The sequence below is a fragment of the Leuciscus leuciscus genome, assembly GCF_965113295.1.
Source record: "Leuciscus leuciscus genome assembly, chromosome: 17".
Lineage (NCBI taxonomy): Eukaryota > Metazoa > Chordata > Actinopteri > Cypriniformes > Leuciscidae > Leuciscus > Leuciscus leuciscus.
Window position 1 is genome coordinate 1,790,001 of NC_138741.1, and position 20,000 is coordinate 1,810,000.

At 38.7% G+C, this 20,000-nt stretch overlaps 2 protein-coding genes across 3 annotated transcripts in view; both read right to left on the minus strand.

Moving 5' to 3' along the window:
* Positions 1-1,272: 1,272 nt before the first annotated feature.
* arhgap11a (Rho GTPase activating protein 11A) lies at positions 1,273-14,369 on the minus strand. 2 transcript variants are annotated; one of them, XM_082142667.1, is made up of 12 exons: positions 13,909-14,369; positions 13,094-13,164; positions 11,764-11,860; positions 11,416-11,672; positions 10,594-10,757; positions 9,428-9,568; positions 8,741-8,815; positions 7,424-7,597; positions 6,867-6,996; positions 6,422-6,530; positions 5,452-5,590; positions 1,273-3,957 (listed from the first exon to the last, which is right to left on the minus strand). In XM_082142667.1, the coding sequence occupies exons 1-12, from the start codon at positions 14,026-14,028 to the stop codon at positions 2,699-2,701; spliced, it is 2,736 nt and encodes a 911-aa protein (XP_081998793.1). In that variant the 5' UTR covers positions 14,029-14,369; the 3' UTR covers positions 1,273-2,698. The 2 variants fall into 2 exon arrangements, with proteins under 2 accessions (XP_081998793.1, XP_081998794.1); XM_082142668.1 differs by lacking the exon at positions 8,741-8,815.
* A 978-nt stretch (positions 14,370-15,347) lies between these two features.
* actc1b (actin alpha cardiac muscle 1b) overlaps positions 15,348-20,000 on the minus strand; it is a 4,907-nt gene continuing 254 nt past the window's right edge. Inside the window, exons 2-8 of the mRNA XM_082143059.1 lie at positions 19,548-19,695; positions 18,312-18,551; positions 18,131-18,215; positions 16,949-17,110; positions 16,670-16,861; positions 16,410-16,591; positions 15,348-15,592 (exon numbers count right to left, since the gene is read on the minus strand). Coding sequence (XP_081999185.1) covers positions 15,449-15,592; positions 16,410-16,591; positions 16,670-16,861; positions 16,949-17,110; positions 18,131-18,215; positions 18,312-18,551; positions 19,548-19,676 — 1,134 coding nt within the window. The 5' untranslated portion in view covers positions 19,677-19,695 and the 3' untranslated portion in view covers positions 15,348-15,448. The remainder of the gene's footprint in view (positions 15,593-16,409; positions 16,592-16,669; positions 16,862-16,948; positions 17,111-18,130; positions 18,216-18,311; positions 18,552-19,547; positions 19,696-20,000) is intronic.

The following is a 20,000-nucleotide window of genomic DNA, read 5'->3' on the forward strand; positions in this document are numbered from 1 at the left end:
TACGGATGAGATAGTTGGAGGATTACATTATTACAGAGTGCTTGTCCTAAAATAAGGAAAGTTTTCTTGTGAAGGATCCTGATAAACCACCAAGACAGTTTAAAGGTGTTTACAGCTGAAACACAAAACTCAAACACATGATTTTTATGGATATATTGACCATAGGTGTTTGTTCTGTGGCCAGTTACATAAACTGTTAAGACTAGTCTTACAAGTTAGTCATCCAATTTTATTCTTTAAGACTGTTAATAACTTTAAGTCAGTAACATAAAAACGTAGATTGGTCTAATTTTGACACCGAACAGTAAGACTGATTACCCCTAACTAACTTCTAGTTGATCATACTAGTTCTTAAGACACAGTCTTAACATAATGGCCATGTTTATGCAACTGGCAGCTGATGGGAAAAAAATGCACAAACTTAAATCAGGGTTCGTACAGATTCTGTAAAATGAAATTCCAGGACTTTCAAGGACTACTTTTTTGGATTTCAAGGACTACAATCAGCACTTATCAAACAAAATCTTTATAATTTTTTTACTCTAATTACAAATATATATGATATCTTCCATCTTCCAACTTCATAGAGATCAATCCGTTGACCAGCGCTGCCAGGCACGGAATAATATCCTTATACAAACTGATTTTTTCCATGAATATATGATTGACCTGAAGAATGAAAGTTGTATTATATACTTATGATAAATTTAACATCATGGTCATAGCTCTATATCTCAGACAGGCTGCAGCCTCAATTTTGCATAAACAGATGTTTGTTTGTTTTTTGAAGAAAAAAAAAAAATCAATAATTCAAACACTTTTCAAGTACCTCTCCAGAAATATGCCCGTTTTTAAGGGTTTTACAGGACTTTCATTTAAAAAAAAGTCAAATTCAAGCACCTCGTACGAACCCTGTTATATGTTTTGGTAGCAACAGTGCCGAAGTATAACAAATGCGATGCTTCGAGACTCGGACGGTTTTAAATGACCCATTTAACTTGAGATTTTAACCCTTTTCATTAATTACAAAATATTAAATTGGTTTACTCCAAGTGAAATCATCAAACTCTTGAAGTATAATAAACATATTAAAGTCAGGTTTTCTATGCATTTACCCCCAGTTATCTCTTTTTCTCTGTGCATTATTAGTAAAATGCAGATGTTTGGCAGGAAAAAATCATTCAAATAACCAATGAGCTTTAATACTGACTGACCATGGCCCTGTTGAACAAAGTGCGCCACCAGGTGGTGAAGAAAGGAACTTCAAAAACATCAGTTTAAACAGTTTAGTTTGACAACTTCATGCAAAACATGTTCACAAACAAGTGAAAAACAACAGCATTGAGGATTTAACATACGACCGTAATACTGCTTAACATTACATACATTTCCTTGAGTTGCACCATGAATGTTGTCTTTAAGGCCTTACAATATATAAATAAAGGTAAATATAAAACACCGTCCCCAAACCTACCAATTCCAATCTAACTCACAAGCATCCGTTTTCACTCTTAAACACAATTATGACGTATTCTCACTTTCATAGACTCATCTTTTCACTTACAGCAAACACTCAAACCAGATCAGTGTACTTCACCAGATCAGTGTACTTCAAGAGTGCAATCATGGGTTTCAGTTCGTGATATAAAAATTACAGGATGGCTCTGACGTGCATTTGAGTTTGGCTTTCAAACTAAACTAAACGAACCTGAAATCCAAACTGATAATGGAATGATGCAAAGTTTAAGTAAAAGCACTGATTCACCTGTAAAACGATCAAAGCTCACGACAGTAGAATAAGTTAAGACCCCTGAATATACGAGTTATCAAGCGTCCACAGGAAAAAGTATTTAAAGGAGTAGATCATTTTAGCATGAAAATCTCCTGATAATTGACTCTCCGCCTCGTCATCCAAGATATTTATGTCTTTCTTTCTTCAGTCGAAGAACTTGAGGAAAACACTCCAGGATGTTCCTCCATATAGTGTCTTCAATGGGGTCCAGCGGGTCGAAGGTCCAGATGTGAGTTTCAGTGCAGCTTCAAAGTCTCGACACGATCCAGCCGAGGAATAAGAGTCTTATCTAGACAAATTGTACATTTTATAACATTTAAAAAAAAAAACTTTTAAACCACAAATGCTGGTCTTGCACGTCCACGACTTCACGCATTATGTAATCAGGGTTGAAAGGTCATGTGGAAAACAGGATTTTCTCCATCTCTTTTTCTCCTCCAACTTCAAAATCGTACGACATTGTTTTACCTTTTATTTATTTAGTAAATGGCATTTGACTCAGTCTTTGCACGTTTGCTTTGTAAACACTGGGTCTGTTCTTACGCCTACGTCACGCTTGACCTTTCAACCTGATGACGTAATGTGTGTCGCATCACAGCGAGTGGAAGACCAGCATTAGTGGTTAAAGTGTATAAATGTTTATTTAGTTGTAAAATGTCGGCTGGTTTGTCTAGATAAGACTCTTATTCCTCGGCTGGATCGTGTCGAGACTTTGAAGCTGCACTGAAACTCACATCTGGACCTTCGACCCGTTGGACCCCATTGAAGACACTATATGGAGAACAATCCTGGAGTGTTTTCCTCAGAAACCTTAATTTCTTTTGCACTGAAGAAAGAAAGACATGAACATCTTGGATGACGAGGCGGAGAGTAAATTATCAGGAGATTATTCCTCCTTTAACGATCTTATATATCGATGGGTTTCAGCGCTGACAGCAGTCTGACCTCGGCCAGAGGGTTTCTGGGTGAACCTCGATAGCGATTGGTCTCGTTGTCGGACACTTCGAGCAGAACAGACTTGGGATGTTCATTTGCGCCATTCTTGTCGCGTTTTGTCTTTGGCGTCTTATTGGTGATGTCTTCCAGCGTCGCGTGTTTAACCTTCGTTTTCTTCGGAGGAACCGGAGGTTTGGGTTTAGCGAACGTCGAATGCAACGCGCTTTCTAAACTCACGGCCTTCATCTGAGTCGCGGCGGCACACCAACCCATCCGGACCTCTTTCCGGCTCCCGACCAGAGAGTTTAAGCGTCTCACGGACTGTCGAACCGGCGTGCGCTGGAACTTCATAGGAGATCGGATCGCTTTAGCTTTGGGCGAATCCAGCGTCATCATGTTGAACCGTTTAATCTGCTCGGCCACTTTCATCCGGCGAGTTTCAGCGCCACTGGGAAGGTTATCAATCTCCTTTCCCAATGTGTTGGTTTGCGTTCTTGATCCGCATGGAGTTGATTGGACTCTATTGGAAGTGTCCGGTCTGAAAATGTAGGAACATGTCGTCACGTCACATGTTTCAACGGGATGTTTATCAATCATCTCATTTCCCAGTGACGGCGTGTCGGTGTTGGTTTGTGTTCTTGATCCGCATGGAGTTGATTGGATCCTGTTGGAAGAGTCCAGTCTGAAAGCGGCGGGACTCTGTATGTCTAAAGCGTCGATTAATTGACTGCATTCTTCTTTTAAGAAATCCTTGCTTTCGTTCTCAAGCCAGAGAGACTCGTTCAGACTGGTTTCACCAAACCGTGTCGTTCCACTATCAAACAGAGCGCTGTCGATGTGTAGAGGAGACATGGGAGCGATCTCGATCTGTCCGAACGTCACATTGTGATCCTCAGACGTTGATTTCTGTGAGGTTTCCGAGGAGTTTGACCCCAGGTTGTCGTGGTCCTGCTGTTTGATGATGATGCTGTGAAGGTCACTGCCAGACTCACCGAAAGCTTGTTTGATTTTCATTAGAGTCGATCCGGATGGTTCTTCGCTGAACGACTCCTCGCTGCAGAGGATCTTGGGAACGTCGTTGACCGTCGCAGGTTTGGTCTCCGAGAACGAATCCGTCGGGAAAGTCAGGCCGACATCAGGAGTGTCTCGACTCCACGAACTCCTGTGGTTTATTGATTCACACCGAGGGGTCAAGAGGTCATCCTCCGATTTACTGAGAAACTTGGAGCCTGTCAATCAAACGTGGACGATAGAAAACTCAAATTACACACCGCTTTTAAAAAAAACTATCTGAAATATTTCAAATAACTTTTCTATGTGAATTAAGACGGTCGAGTTAAAATTACACTTTATTTGAAGGTGTCTTTGTTGCACTGTAACTATACATTTAAGTACTGAGTAATATTAAGTACATGTATTTACTATAGGGTTAGTTGCATGTAATTATGCATAATTTATAGCTATTACTACACTAACTACATGTAACAGTGACACTGTAAAATAAAGTGTTACCTAAAATTAAAACATTTTCTACTAAACTATGCATAAGTACAATTTACGACATATTTGTTCGTTTAAATGTTATGCACTTTATTTCAGTAATGTCATTTCATCGCTTTGAATAAGGAGTTTAATACGATGCATTATTTGGCTCATTGCGCCCTCTTGTGGCCGGTTTCCTTTTTTGTTCTCGGTTTCCAAAATTTGTATTTTCGTAATAAGTAAAAAAAAATCTAATTTAGTTTTTCAGCCATTTTGAAAGTGAATGTGAATATATAGTAAAGTGTAATTTATTCCTGTGATCAAATCAATCATAACTTTAGTCTTCAGTGTCACATGATCCTCCAGAAATCATTCTAATATGATGATTTACTGATCAAGAAACACTTATGATTATTATCAGTGTTGGAAACGGTTGTGCTGCTTCATATCTGTGTGGAAACAGTCATACATCACCATTCAAAAATGAGGTAAAATTTAAACAAACAAATAAAACGATTATATTTTGATTCATCAAAGATGCATTAAATTGATCAAAAGTTAAAGACATTTATAATGTTACAAAAGATTCTATTTCAAATAAACACTGTTCTTTAGAACTTTATATTAAGTAAATGAATCCGTTTCCACAAATATCTTCAACTTTTCAACACTGATAATAATCATATTAGAATGATTTGTGGAGGATCATGTGACACTGAAGACTGGAGTAATGATGCTGAAAATTCAGCTTTGATCACAGGAATAAATCACACTTTATTATATAAAGTGCTATTCACATAGAAAACAGCATATTTAATAATATTGAACTGTTTTTACTGTATATTTGATGAAATAGAGGCAGCTTTAGTGAGCAGAAGAGACTTAAAGCAGAAGAAATAAAGCATGAGAAATAAGAGCCAGCATCTTTAAGATCAACATGAAAACGCTTTTGCATGCAATTTTTCTTCTGAATTCTGATGCATTGACAAATAAAACACGATATTCAATTAGAATAATAATAATGCAGACTGGGATGTGACTATCATGTGCAATAGATGCTGTGAAGCGTCTCACGACGTGACGTCGGCAGAAAGGGTAGTTTCAGATTAGTGTTTTCTTTGGCATGACATGCACTGATTAATCTTTCATAATCAGATCAGAATGGGGTCAATATTGATTTTCAAATCTGCAGATGTGCAGAAAAAAGCTCTGAGTATTAAATATAAACCCAAAATACTGACCTTTGGATGGGCTCTTCTTCAAAACAGTCGGACTCAACTCCTTGGTGAACTGAAAACCAGTACAGCTCTCTTGTGTTGCAAGCCGCCAACCTATGACCTCTGACCTCTTTGGCCCCAGTTGTGAATGTGTAATGAGGTTCTGTTGAAATAGAGGCAGCTTCTTTTTACTCTTTGGTTTGTGATTGTTTGAGTCATCATGTCAGTGTTGAATTATGATTATGCTTAACCGGAAGAAAAAAAAAAGCTGATTTCTGGTCAAACATCTTTTTTTATTTGAGCATATGCATAAAATAATGACCATGTCAATAATGGCAAGGAATAACCCAAAACCACAAGGATACATTTTAATTAGAAAAATAAAAAAATTTGTTATAATATTAATATTTGTTTCCTCTTAAAACATTTTTATTACTCTACAAATATTTTTAGTAAAGTCAGGTTCTTAAATAAAATCATAAAGATATTTCATCTCCTAAAGTCAACTTGCTACAACATGTGCAATATTAAGCAAGTCATTGACAACACGAATATTAGAACGAACAAACAATCACATTACATCCATCATCACAGTGTCATAAAACCATAATTTTCTTGAACGCTTAAACACTATAAATCACCAGATCAATCATATTCCAGCTCGGAAGACTTTCTTATTTTTTTTCCCATAAAATGCACAACCATGCACGAGTAAAACCCTCAAACCAAGACAGTAAAATAATGTGATGATTGCATCATTAATAGCAGCATGTACCAACATTACACCGCCACTAGATGGAGCCAGACTCAACATGGCATAACAAAAGTCCTTAATTCTGTTAACCAAGTGCTAATTACTCACCCATTAAGATGTATTAAATACATAAGCATTAGATGCACATTATAAGCATGCAAATCAGGGCTGCGCAGAAAAGATGGGTGGGACTGCTCAGTCTCTGGTGGATGTTGACAGAGATGATGTTTCTGAACTTACAGACTCGCGGCTGGATTTGCCCAGACTGAAGCGCAGACGCAGGGATTTCCTCACAGGCTCTTTCTTCACGGCTCTGGGAGAGAAACAGCCGGCTTTCCCCGATTCAGCTCTGAACACAACAAGAGGACCAATCACAGTGAGCATTACACTTTACTTCACTAATCTCATTTCAATGCTTAGAATAAACTATTTAATACAACGCATTAATATTTTGCTCATTGCGCCCTCTTGTGGAGATGTTACAAAAGATTCTATTTCAAATAAACACTGTTCTTTTGAACTTTCTATTCATCAAAGAATCCTGAAAAATAAAATGTATCAGTTTTTACTGAAATATGGCTGTTTTCAAGGGTTTTCCAGGACTTCCAGGAAGTCAAATTCAAGTACTTTAGGCAGCTTGTACGAACCCTGATAATCCCTAGAAAGATGAGAGTGTGTGTTGTACCTGTTGACACTGCGGTCTCTGCGTCGCCGGCTCTTCCTCCGGGCAGAACTGCAGGACAGACGAGTGTTTCTGCCCACAGAAGACAGTAGACCACTGCGAGATGAGTCCAGAGACCCCGCCGCACTGTGTGCTGGGAGAACAACACAGATCACAGGTGAGTCAGCAATGAGGTACAAGAGGCTGTGAACAAGTCCCGGCTGAAGGGTGTTGTTAGGCACGACTTATTCCCGAGTACATTACTGCTTTTATAAAACAGTTACCACACAATACAAATATTAAAGCCGAAAAATATGCATCTATGCAACTTTCATGAAGTAAAATCACTAAAAGCCTTCCTTCCGCTGGAAACAAATAGTCCCTGACCGTAAACAGCAACAGAAGTTACATACGTTATTTCACCAGTAGATGGCGGCAAAGACTGTCTTTATGAGTGAGTCCGTAATGAAGACTTTTACACTGAAAGGCCTGAAACTTGTGATCACGGAGATGCAATTGACTGTGTTAATATTCGAAATTAGTATTTTTCTTTGACAGCCGTAATGTGTCATGAAGCTCACCTGATCCAGGTGTGGACGATCCTCCAAATAGAGCGCTCGGGAGCAGCTCCAGGCCCAGGTTCTTCTTGATGGACCTGCGTTTCTTGTTGGAGAAGCCGTGAGTGTGTGCCGAGTCCAGCGGAAGCTTACGCTTGGAGTTTGGAGTTATGATGACAGGAGTGGCCATGGAGAAAACTGGAGGAAAAACACTTGAATTCACTCAAAGCCACATGAGTTCCTGAAGGAGATTCACGTTACTCTTCCACATGTGCTCAGGCTAGAGATTCAATACAAGGAAATTAAGCTGGAGCCAAAAGTGTCAGATTGACAAGCAAAGATGTGCGTAAGCGACTGAGAATAGAGCAGAAATCATTAACCCTTGTGCGACCTTATGGACTTTTTAGGTTTTTTTTAAAATCATTTTGCCCGTGTTAATGCCAACTGCACACATTTTGGCACAGGTGTGTATTTTTATTGGAATTTTACTATTTCACCCCAATTTCCCAAAAAAAAAAAATCTATTTTGGACTCGGGGACCTTTTGGACAAAAATGTCCCCATCGAAACTTCCATTTTTTAACCCCGGGGCCATTTAACTATAAAATGGTGCAATCTTTGTTAATAGGTTTTCATTCTGTTGGCAAGGCTTCACATTTTAATGTGTACTATTTTTTTTACCAGATGGTGCCATTTTCTCAGGTTTGGCCAATAAAGCAAATACTCGCTTTATTCCCGTTTTCTGCATATTATAGAGCCAACTGGATAAATTATGCAGCGATAATTGTGTGTGTGTGTGTGTTTCTAATAATTGAGAGAGAAAAACTCTGTGTCCCAGTGGAGTTTTGCTGCCTCTAATGGGGAAATCTGGAACTGCGCCCGAACACACTCTCACTGAAAGCTCATTTTTTTAATATGCCTTGTTTAGATTTATGGCTTTGATTTTCTAGCAGTTTCTGAGTTCAACATGTCTCATAAAATATTGTTAATAAATTTCACTTTTTAAACTTTTTTTTTTACTTCAACAATAATCTGCCATGGGATCTTCTTTAAAAATGAGACCAAACTTAAAGTCTGTGCTCCCAAGCTTCAGTTTTTAGGACATTTTTGTTTAATTGCCACACAAGGGCTAGCCAAAGGTAGAGGGAACATATTCTCACAAGTGCCAAAAGACAAACATTCTGCTGTACATCATCCATGCCGTGCCATAATGCAGACAGGAACATCTACATGAAAGTGTGCACACATAAAGCCATCTCAAACTCAAAGAAGCACGTGCTCATTACATTTACGGAGTGAAGGTGAGAAACCCTTGAGTGGATCTGATGAGGACGTTACCCACCTGCTCCATCAGACTGAGGGGTATTTGTTGGCGTTCTACTACTTTTAAACCTATTCAGAGCTCCATTAACCACATCTGGAATACAAAACAAACCCACTCAACTAAAAACACTCGGATCATATGCCTTCAAATCATTATTACAGGGTTCGTACAGATACTGTGAAGTGAAATTCCAGGACTTTTTTAGTTTTCAAGGACAACAATCAGAGATCTCACTTACAATATCTTTATTATGTTTAAAATTATAAAAAGGTAAATGGATAAATAAATAAAAACAAATGGTACAAATAAAGTGCAGCTCATGCAATGACTGTGGAAACTAACCATTTTTCTCCCTTAAATATATAATAAACCTGAAGAATTAAAGCTGTATCATATACTTGAATAATTATGAGCAATATCACGCTCATAGCTAGGCTAAAGGCTCTATCTATATCAGGTGGGTGTGAAAAGATTGCTTTATCAATAAAATTAAACACTATTGTCTAATATATAGGCACCTTTTCAGGAATGTGGCTGTCTTCAAGGGTTGTCCCAAACTTAAATTTCCCAAGGTTTTCAAAAAGTCAAATTCAAGCACTTTAAGCGAAAACTACTTGTACGAACCCTGTTATTAGCCGTATCCACTTCCCTTCACCGCAGTCATGTGATGAAACTGATGAATGAGCCTCTAGACACGTTTCTTACCTCCTAAACTGCGTCTGTTGCTTTTCTTCAGGTCTGAGTGAGCGTTACTCTCCTCTAGAGACACTGAAGCTGGAGAGAACACAGCAGCATCACAACCCAGCATGGCTGGCACCTTCTCCATCAGGAACTGAGGAACCGCACCTGTGAACAACAACAGGGTTAGCGTCACTGTTCTCCCACACATTACTTTTCACTGGATTAACTCAATACATATTAAATATATCAAAGCTTTAATTCCATTTCATTTGCATCAGGGTTTCCGAAACTGGAATTGGTGTCAGTAACGCTCTGTTTACTTCCTGTCTCTATTGGCGCTTTTCCATTACCAGTACCAGCTCAGCTCGCCTTGCTTTTCACTCCGTTTTCCATTGCAGATAGTACCTCCACAATAGTACCTGGTCGTCATAGCGACGCCGCAGCAAACTGCCGTGACTTAATCTTCTACGCGAGACACACCCGCTACCCACACACACAGGACAATGGAGGAAATCGAGTGTATGCTGTTTTTGGATGTTTTTGTTTTTGATGTTTTTTATTCAGGATACTCCGTCTGGCGCGTGCAATGATGACGCAGTGAATAGTGACGATTCTCTCTGACCAATCAGCAGTCTGCTGTGTTTTCACGTCACATTTTAGTATCGCCACAGCTCTCTTAGAACCTCGCCGGAGGTGGTACGAAAAAAAGTACCTGGAAGCAGGTACAGGTACAACTTTTACACAGTGGAAAACCAAACAGAGCCGAGTCGAGCTGGTACTGTGTAGTGGAAAAGCGTCATATGAAGCCCCTCCTTCTGAAAAGCAAACTGTGCTCTGATTGGTCGGCTGGAGCAGTGTGTTGTGATTGGTTGAGCGCTTTGAGTGTGTTTGGAAATGTCCTGCCCCTTTCCATAACCGCCAGTTTAACACTACTAACTAACTCAACCAGGCCCCGAGGATGAGGAATATTGTGACGTGTTCGTTCCCGGAAGAAATTCAACACAGATAGGCCTAAACATGTTAAAAAAAAAGTAAATCTCAGAGGGACTTCAAGTAAATAAGTATATATTTTATATATGTCCAGCAGACTAAAAACCCCTGATTGACATGACTGACAGAATGAGTGAGTATGTTAGGTATAGATAACACTATGTGATTGTAATGAGGTATATAAGTGAAGGCACACATACCCAGGTGTTGAGCGTTGTCTATGAGACACTGCAGAGCCGCCGCCTGATGCTTGAGTCTCTTCTCAGTGTTGCTGCTCATCTTTTCTCCTCCGTCAACACAGTGGAAGAGATTCGGGGCAAAGATGACCGAGAGATTACTGCTGTCCATCTTATTCTCAGCACATCTGAAATCAAGGAGCAACACACACACACACACTTTACATGCATGTAAACACAAAAGGACTTCTGAAAAGAACCATTCAGAAGGAAGTCATTGATTAGTAGTGGTGGAATGGAGCACAAAATTCACGGTTTGGATCAGCCTGACTGATAATGTTCAAACCTTGTTAAAAACAAGTGAACAGTCAGTAATAAAAATAACAAATACACAAATTACAAGCAGAGATGAATACTAAATAACAAAGTTACAAAGTCTAATAGTATTCAGGTATAGAAATGAATAATTAAGCCTAAATGTAAAATACATTTTGTTCACTGTATAAATTAAATATAGTTTCATCTTTGTTAAAGCTGTATTTTGTTGTTTTATTAACATATAAACAGCAGGAATATTAGGCTCCTGTCACTTTAAGACCGAATAAACTGACAAACATCTGGTTTCTTTCTCAACTGTTCATTTATGACAGAACCGAGAGAATACTTGCCGAGACAGGTATTTTTTTCTGCGTTTAAAATTGTTTTAATGTGTAAATTGGCCAGACAAAACACGTCCAAATTATAAACTTTCACTCCATGATGGTTAAATTTATCAGTTAATCCGCGAATCACGATAAACCGCGACCCTATTAATTAGCATAATGAGATTCAAGACCAACGGCGTACCGCTGAGAGACGGTCTTCAGGAAGCTGAAGAAGTAGCGCAGTGTGTTTAGATTCCTGTCGGGCAGCACACAGGACAGCAGGACCGTGGCCGAGGTCCTCTCCTCCTCCGAGGGCAGCTCCTGGGCCTTCAGGAACCCGCTGTGCAGGTCTACGGTCAGAACCGGCTCGGGAAGCTCCCGGAAGAACTGCTTGAGGAGGCCAGCGATGTCCAGCGGGAGAGCCGTGGGAAGACTGTCCTCACCCTGGTCCAGCTTGGCCTGCGGGGTCACAGAACACCACACCCTCTGTGTGAGATCATCATCATCATCATCATCAGTGTCTGGAGTACAGTAGAGGTCAGTCACTCACCCGGAGGCTCTTGACCCGCACAACAGAACCGGACTTCCTGAACAGGCCCTCCGTGTCCAGATGACCCATGAGACACGTACAAGCGTCCACTATAAAGCTGAGGGACAGCGAGACACATGAACTCGACATACAGGGATAAAATACACCTCATAATAATAAAACAGGACTATAATTAAATATATATATATATATATATATATATATATATAGTGAAACATGGGCAATAATAGTATGATTAAATAATAAAATATAGGGCAAATAAATAAAACAAAATACATAAATAAGGAAATATAGAGCAAAAACATTTAAATAATTAAATATAGGCTACTTTAACAATAATAATGAAATATATGGAAATAGAAAATAAAAAATTAAAGAAAGAAAAATTTGGCAAATAAATAATATATATTTTACTATCATTTTATAGGGAAATATAGGGCAAATAAATAATATAAAACAATAATAAAAATAAACAAAGTCTTAAAATAATATTAAAATATAGGGAAACAGGGCAAAACATTTAAATAATAAGAGATAGGGAAAATAATTAACAACTATAATTTTATAGGGAAATATATGGCAAATAAATAAAATGTACAATAATAAAAAAAACTACAATATAGGGCAAAACAAAATAATTATTAAATAAAAATTATAGTGAAATATAGGGCAAAAAATATATATATGGGAAATAGATCAAATATTTTTGTTACATATTGTTTTATAAAAATAAATTACTATAATATTTTTAGGGAACTGTATAAAATATATGTATAAATCTATATATTTATAGGGCAAATAAATAAAATATAAAATACTAAAATAAAGGGCAAATAAACAAAATAATAAATAAAAGTAATAAAATAAAGTAAATGTCCAAAGAATCAGGCAACATTTAGATAAGATGTTTAAATATTTTATTAGGCATATTTTTCTTTTTTCATGTTTCCTTTCCTACATGGTCCACTGCCTAACCACATTCCACACACAGTCTAACCGCAGTCAAACCCTGTAAGCGTCCTGTATGAGTGCAACCCACGGCTGAACTGAAGACTTCACCTTGAAGATCAATCATGCATGTCTAATTTAAAGCCATTCACACCAGGAGATCGCAGTGTACAGATCGCTTGCCTCAAAATATTACAAGTATGTGATAAATGGTGCCGTTGAGACCTGCACTTACAGGCATCGTTCACCACAAAATGAGGACAGAGTGATAGAAACCCCTAATCTCATAAATAGTCTATCACACAGCCCTCGGCATTAAGCTCTTACAAATATTACAAAGCATCTGTGTGCAAGAGTAAATGTTAGTCTCTCTCGGTCTTACCAGGGTACGTCTCCGTAGTCCAACACATGACAGTGTGGCAAACCCTCGAGCGCCACGCCAAACACCCTCACCTAGAAACACAAGCAGGATCTGTTCAGGTGATGATGGAGAACAAGTGAAGCTCTGTGTGTTTGAAAATCAGCAGCACTTCCCCTTCATTTACAGCTGGCATGAAGAGCGGTCCACACATTACACTCATGTGACCAGAGCCAGATGCATAAGAGCCCAGCGACTGTTATAGAATTAATCACATTTCTTTCTATGATTTTACAGCCAAATGTGATAGAAATATCTTATGAAACGGGTATTTTTCAACATTAAATGTACAGATAAATGCAGACTAAGGATGCTGAGGTCAAAGGCCATATAGACATGGTGCATTTGAAAACAAGCCAAACACACACACACACACAAACCTGCAGAGAATAGGTGTTTTACACTGAAAATGTAAAGAATTTTTGGGGGGGGGGGGGGGGAGATGAACTGTCCCTTTAAGATGTGTAGATTCATCTCTTTACAGTGCACCACGTGAACAGGAAGTTGATCAACCAGTTGGTGGCTTTATAGATTCTCTGAACCAGATAGAAAAACATCAAACAAACCAACTACTGAATATTGACCATTAATAATAATAATAAATACACAAAAGTCTGGTTGCGGAGCATTTCAATAATTCTCCAATCAAATATTGTTTTTATTCCTGGTTATTATTAATAAATGTGACAAAAGTACAGCATTTCGGGAATCACATTCCTGTAAGAAAACTGTTTCTGTCAAGCGTTTCTATAATGAAATCCGAGGTTTGATAAACTCACCGTGTTCGCCGATGTCTGTTTGTTTCTGCTTTTATTCCAGTTCTTAATTTTGATCCCATAAACGGACCGAAGATGCTGAACGACTGCCAGACGAACCACATTTCTCTCCAAAACCTTCATAACGACGTCTAAAAACCGTTAAAACGACTCGAAATATGAGGAAAATAGACTAAAATGCTGCTTTACGGTTAAAAACAAGCGAAATGAACCAAGGATGTGATGAATACACAAACTGATGGTTAGATTACTCTTCCTCGACACATTTCGATAAAAACAACAGATCAAAGTCACCAAACGCATCTCATATTAAATCTCCAGGATGTGCTGCGCTTAAACATCATTTTATACAATAAAATAACAAGCGTTTAAAAGTCTAAATGTCGCCATATAAAGCTAGTGTTTGTTTCTGTGTGTCCGCTTTACTTCCCGTCTTCACAACGGCAGCTCGCAGAGAGACGTTCAAATTTCGCCCTGCCTACGTCACGCAGGCGTTTCCTGCACTCTGATTGGGTTGCGAGTAGTCACGTGTCGGCTCCTTCTCTGATGACCCCGCCCCCCTGCAGCGTGACACGCGTGATTGATGGCGCAGCAGATGTTAAAGCGCTCAGTGCTGAAAGCTGGTATTACTGAGAGATAATTGGCCATATCAGTGCATATTTTTTCCGAGGAACTGGGGATTAAAAATAAAGGTTATTTTTGCAAACTTTGCAAATCTATTTTATAGTGCTAGGCAACGATTAATCGCATCGCATCCAAATATTTGTGTTTACATAATATGTGTGTGTACTGTGTATAATTATTGTGTGTGTATATATAAATACACACATATGCATGTATATATTAGACATATTTGTATTTATAAATATATAATATTTGCATATATAAATATTTTATATATAAATGACAAATTTTTCTTAAATATATACGCATGTGTGTGTACTTATATAGTACACACACACATATATTATGTAAACACAAACTTTTATTTAGGATGTGATTAATCGAGAGCAATCGTTGCCCAGCACTGCTATTTGACCATAATGATACTTTTTTGTAAGAAAAATGTTTGTTTTGCATTATTGATGTCATGCAGTGCATTATATATATATTTAGTTTAGGAAACATATTGTGATATTCTTTTAAGAACTTAGTTTTGCATTATTGATGTCATGCAGTGCATTATATATATATTTAGTTTAGGAAACATATTGTGATATTCTTTTAAGAACTTAGTTTTGCATTATTGATGTCATGCAGTGCATTATATATATTTTTAGTCTAGGAAACACACTGTGATATTCTTTTAAGAACTTATGTAAATATGGTGGTGCATGTAATTATTATCATGTACAGTAGCCATGATTCTTTTACCACTTTGCATCATTTCTCCAATGCATTGCAGTCGTGCACAAACAGGGCAGTGATCACTCGAGAGGCTGTTGTCTATTATCAGTTATCTGTTTTTATTACAACATTACATGTATATACAGTAAAAGAGACAGTACGAATGTACGGCTGAGACTGAGAGATTGCTGTTGGTTTAGAAGCACTTCCTGTGGACGATGGAAGGACCGGCCTCGTCGTACTCCTGCTTGGTGATCCACATCTGCTGGAAGGTGGACAGGGAAGCCAGGATAGAGCCACCGATCCAGACGGAGTACTTACGCTCAGGAGGAGCAATGATCTGGAGAGAGAGAGAGAGAGAGAGATGGGGTTAAACTCTGCATGTAGACTATACTTTTGCAAAAGCATTTCCCTCGGGACGTTTTAATCCAAAACTCATTTTGTAAAATTTGAGTGTTTATCAGAGGGATCCAAGACCCGGACTTTCGTCGCACTTGAACCTCGAATAACCATGTTTTGTGGTTGAAATTTAAAAAAGTAACAAATCCTTCCCTCACGGGTCAATTTGACTGCCTTAGGAATTACTGGAATGCTTCAGTTCACATAGAAAATCCTAAAAATGCTCAAAATTCAGACTAAAAATGCTAAAACTTTACCAAAGAAAAAATATTTATATTGTCTACATGTGTAACTGAATGCATAAAGATCCACTGAGTTTAGGACCCAGCAGAACAGCTCATATAGAGATATAAGCCCATCTAGAGTCATGAAATATCATCTTATATTATTATTTTTCCACAAGAGGTCGACAAACACCCAATATAAGATATTTAGAGCTGAATTTAAACGGTTATGCATGAAATTGTGAATTATTTTGAATTTAAGTTGAAAGAATGTGCTTAAATTACAATTTATTTATTGATCAAATCTAGTAATTTAAAGGTAAATAAAAAAAAAGTGTGTTAAAAAATATCAAAATTAAATCAAATAAGCTTTCTGGACAAAAGAAAAAGTATAATTTTAGGGCTTCGGGTCATGTTCACCCGTGAGAGAAAGATGTGTTACAAAGTGCGAGGAAAGGATGAAGGTTAAACTTTCGTTGCATTAAATGTGTGTGTGTGTGTGTGTGTGTGTGTGTGTGTGTGTGTGTGTCTCACCTTGATCTTCATGGTGCTGGGAGCCAGAGCAGTGATCTCCTTCTGCATGCGGTCAGCAATACCAGGGTACATGGTGGTACCACCGGACAACACGTTGTTGGCGTACAGATCCTTACGGATGTCAATGTCGCACTTCATGATGCTGTTGTAAGCAGTCTCATGGATACCAGCAGACTCCATACCTGAGGAGAGAGAGAGAGAAGGTGAGTGTCAACCCATCACAGGTGAGCACACCTGAGGAGCAGCGAGATGAGACGCACCGATGAAGGAGGGCTGGAAGAGGGTCTCGGGGCACCTGAAGCGCTCGTTACCGATGGTGATCACCTGACCGTCGGGCAACTCGTAGCTCTTCTCCAGGGAGGAAGAGGAGGCTGCGGTCGCCATCTCGTTCTCGAAGTCCAGAGCCACATAGCAGAGCTTCTCCTTGATGTCGCGCACGATCTCACGCTCAGCTGTGGAGAGGCATTGAGGAGTGTGTTACTTCGCGGCGTTCGCACCTGAGGCACACCTGTGCTGTGACTGTGAGTACCGCTACTCACCGGTTGTAACGAAAGAGTAGCCTCTCTCAGTCAGGATCTTCATGAGATAGTCAGTCAGATCGCGACCGGCCAGATCCAGACGCATGATGGCGTGGGGAAGCGCGTAACCCTCATATACGGGCACGTTGTGGGTCACACCGTCACCAGCGTCCAGCACGATACCTGCAGACACGTGATCAGACAGGTCAGTGATGCACCGGTCACACACACACACACACACACACACACACACAGCAGTGTGTAACAGTCTAGCAGTCAAACGGTGTCTGGTTTTTAATAATGTTCATGGATTCTGAAATGTTTCAGTTCTTCTAACGTTTTTAAATGTTGCTACTTTTTCAGAACGTCCAGAGAACATTCGAAAGTAACGTTCCCAGTGTTTGAGGAATGATACAATGTAACGTTTTTACGTGAACGTTGACAAAACATTCTTAGAACATATGTTTGTTAGCCTGGGATTGTTTAATGAATAACACAGGCCTAGTCAAAAAATAATGAATGCTAAGAAATATGTACAGGATTCCAATTTGAAATCTTTTTAATCATAATTTCGAAACGATCCTAATGGAAATCGGGGTTATTATTGTTAACTTAAACCATTTAAAAAACTTGATGTTGTTACTTATCTATAAAAAGTATTTAAAACTAACTAAAACTATATAGACATATTTAAAAAATATGACAAAACGCACAACAAAGTGACTAAATCAGCTATAAATAAAACTGTAATAGTATGTCAATAAGTTCCTGCAAGAATAACAATCAAAGAGAATGGGATTTTATCTCCTAGTCCAATGCGAAACAATCCAATCGGATTTAAGAATCAAATCAGATCCTTCTGGATTCAGAAAATAAGGTTCTGCAGGATTTTTAATTTTTTTTAACAGCACATTTTGATGTGAAATGTGAAAAAAGGTACAAAAGCCGTAACAGGGGCAACAACCTTTCGAAACATACTATAATATGCACTATTTAGGTTTTAATATATGCTTTTTTGTTAATAATATGCACCTTTTAAGAACTAATATGCACCTTATAGGGGTAAATATGCTACATTGGTGAACCCTTTGAAAGGTTACCATCCAAATAAAAGCTTTTGTACCTTATTCCCCGAGTGTATAATACTGATCTGGCTCATTGTGTGTGTTGTCTAGGAGTGTGTGAAGAGTGTTAGTGACTGACCAGTGGTACGGCCGGAAGCGTACAGGGACAGCACAGCCTGGATGGCCACATACATGGCGGGAACGTTGAAGGTCTCAAACATGATCTGTGAGAGGAGAGACTCAGTGTTATGAACCCTGTGAGGGAGTGTGTGTGTGTGTGTGTGTGTGTGTGTGTGTGTGTGTGTGGATCTCATCAGTACCTGGGTCATCTTCTCCCTGTTGGCCTTGGGGTTGAGTGGGGCCTCAGTGAGCAGGGTTGGGTGCTCCTCAGGGGCCACACGCAGCTCATTGTAGAAGGTGTGGTGCCAGATCTTCTCCATGTCGTCCCAGTTAGTGATGATGCCGTGCTCAATGGGATACTTCAGAGTCAGGATACCTCTCTTGCTCTGAGCCTCATCACCGACGTAGCTGTCCTTCTGACCCATGCCGACCATCACACCCTGAGCGAGAGAAGAGTTCAGAGGTTTAGTGAGTCTGTCACACACACACACACACACGTGCACTGGTCCGTTTTCAGAGCGATTCGGCTTTTCATAACTGCGGTTACGGTGCATAATGATGCATTAAAATACTGGTATAATGCGTTATACATGTGTTAACATGCGTTTTCAAATTCTCAGAACAAGACTAACGGAAAGAAAACACATGTTTATTTTATTGCAAGGGTTATTCATATGTCATTCGCCTGATTATACAAGATTTTACACCTAATTAACATGGTGAAAATGATTAGTTTCCGGCTGATAATGTAATGCATTTGAAAATGCATATTAACACTTTAATGTATAATGCATAATAAAAGTATTTTAATGCATTGATTATGCCTTGTAATGCATCATATAATGCATTGTAACCGCAGTTATAATACATTATAGTAGAAATAAAGCATTAAAACGCGTCAAAAAACAATTTCAGATGTAATAAGGATTCAGTGAATATTATAATGCATTTTAACTTTATTTAAGAAACTACATAATGCATTATGATGTACATTATGACTACCTTTATAATGTATTATAGATAAAGGCTTTAAGTAAAGTGTTTCCCTCATATTTAATTAGACTATGCTTTTGATTATAACACTTTAATGTATAATGCATTAATTATGCCTTGTAATGCATCTTATAATGCATAATATGGTCTCATGAAAAAGAAAGTGTAATGCATAAAAAAAGCGAAATAACAAAGAATCTGAATATTACTATGAATTTTAACATTATTTATGAAAATATGTAATGCATTACGATGCACATTATGACTACCTTTATAATGCATTATAGATAAAGGCTTTAAGTAAAGCCGCATATTTAATTAGACAATGCATTCATTTAAACAGCATTTGAAAAAAACGTGTTGCAATTCTTAAGATATCAGTGTCGTATGGATTAATGAGAGTGTTTCCTCTGTGTTATTGTCGTTGTGCAGAAGTGTTGCACCTGGTGACGGGGTCTTCCAACGATGGAGGGGAACACAGCACGGGGAGCGTCATCTCCGGCAAACCCGGCCTTGACCAAGCCAGAGCCGTTGTCGCACACAAGGGCGGTAGTTTCCTCGTCGTCGCACATGGTTGGTTTTCTGGGTGGTCTGAGGAAGAAGCATCACACAGTCAGACACCAAACACACACACACATGATCACACACTGATCTAAAGCCGTCAGAAACACGTGCTTCTTCTGCTGTCCTGCCCGTGAAGGGTTACTGAAATCAAATCTGCAGCTCAAGACTTCACTAATGCCAAAGAAAGGCCGGAGTTTAACAGCCGCTCTATTTAGGGCTCCGAGTCTTCTCACTTTCTCCAGTCGCAGCTGTCATTGCATTCTCTAGTTTCATTCATGCACTACGATGCCTTCAGTGTTGCTCGGAAAACACTGAAGTGCATTATCAAATCA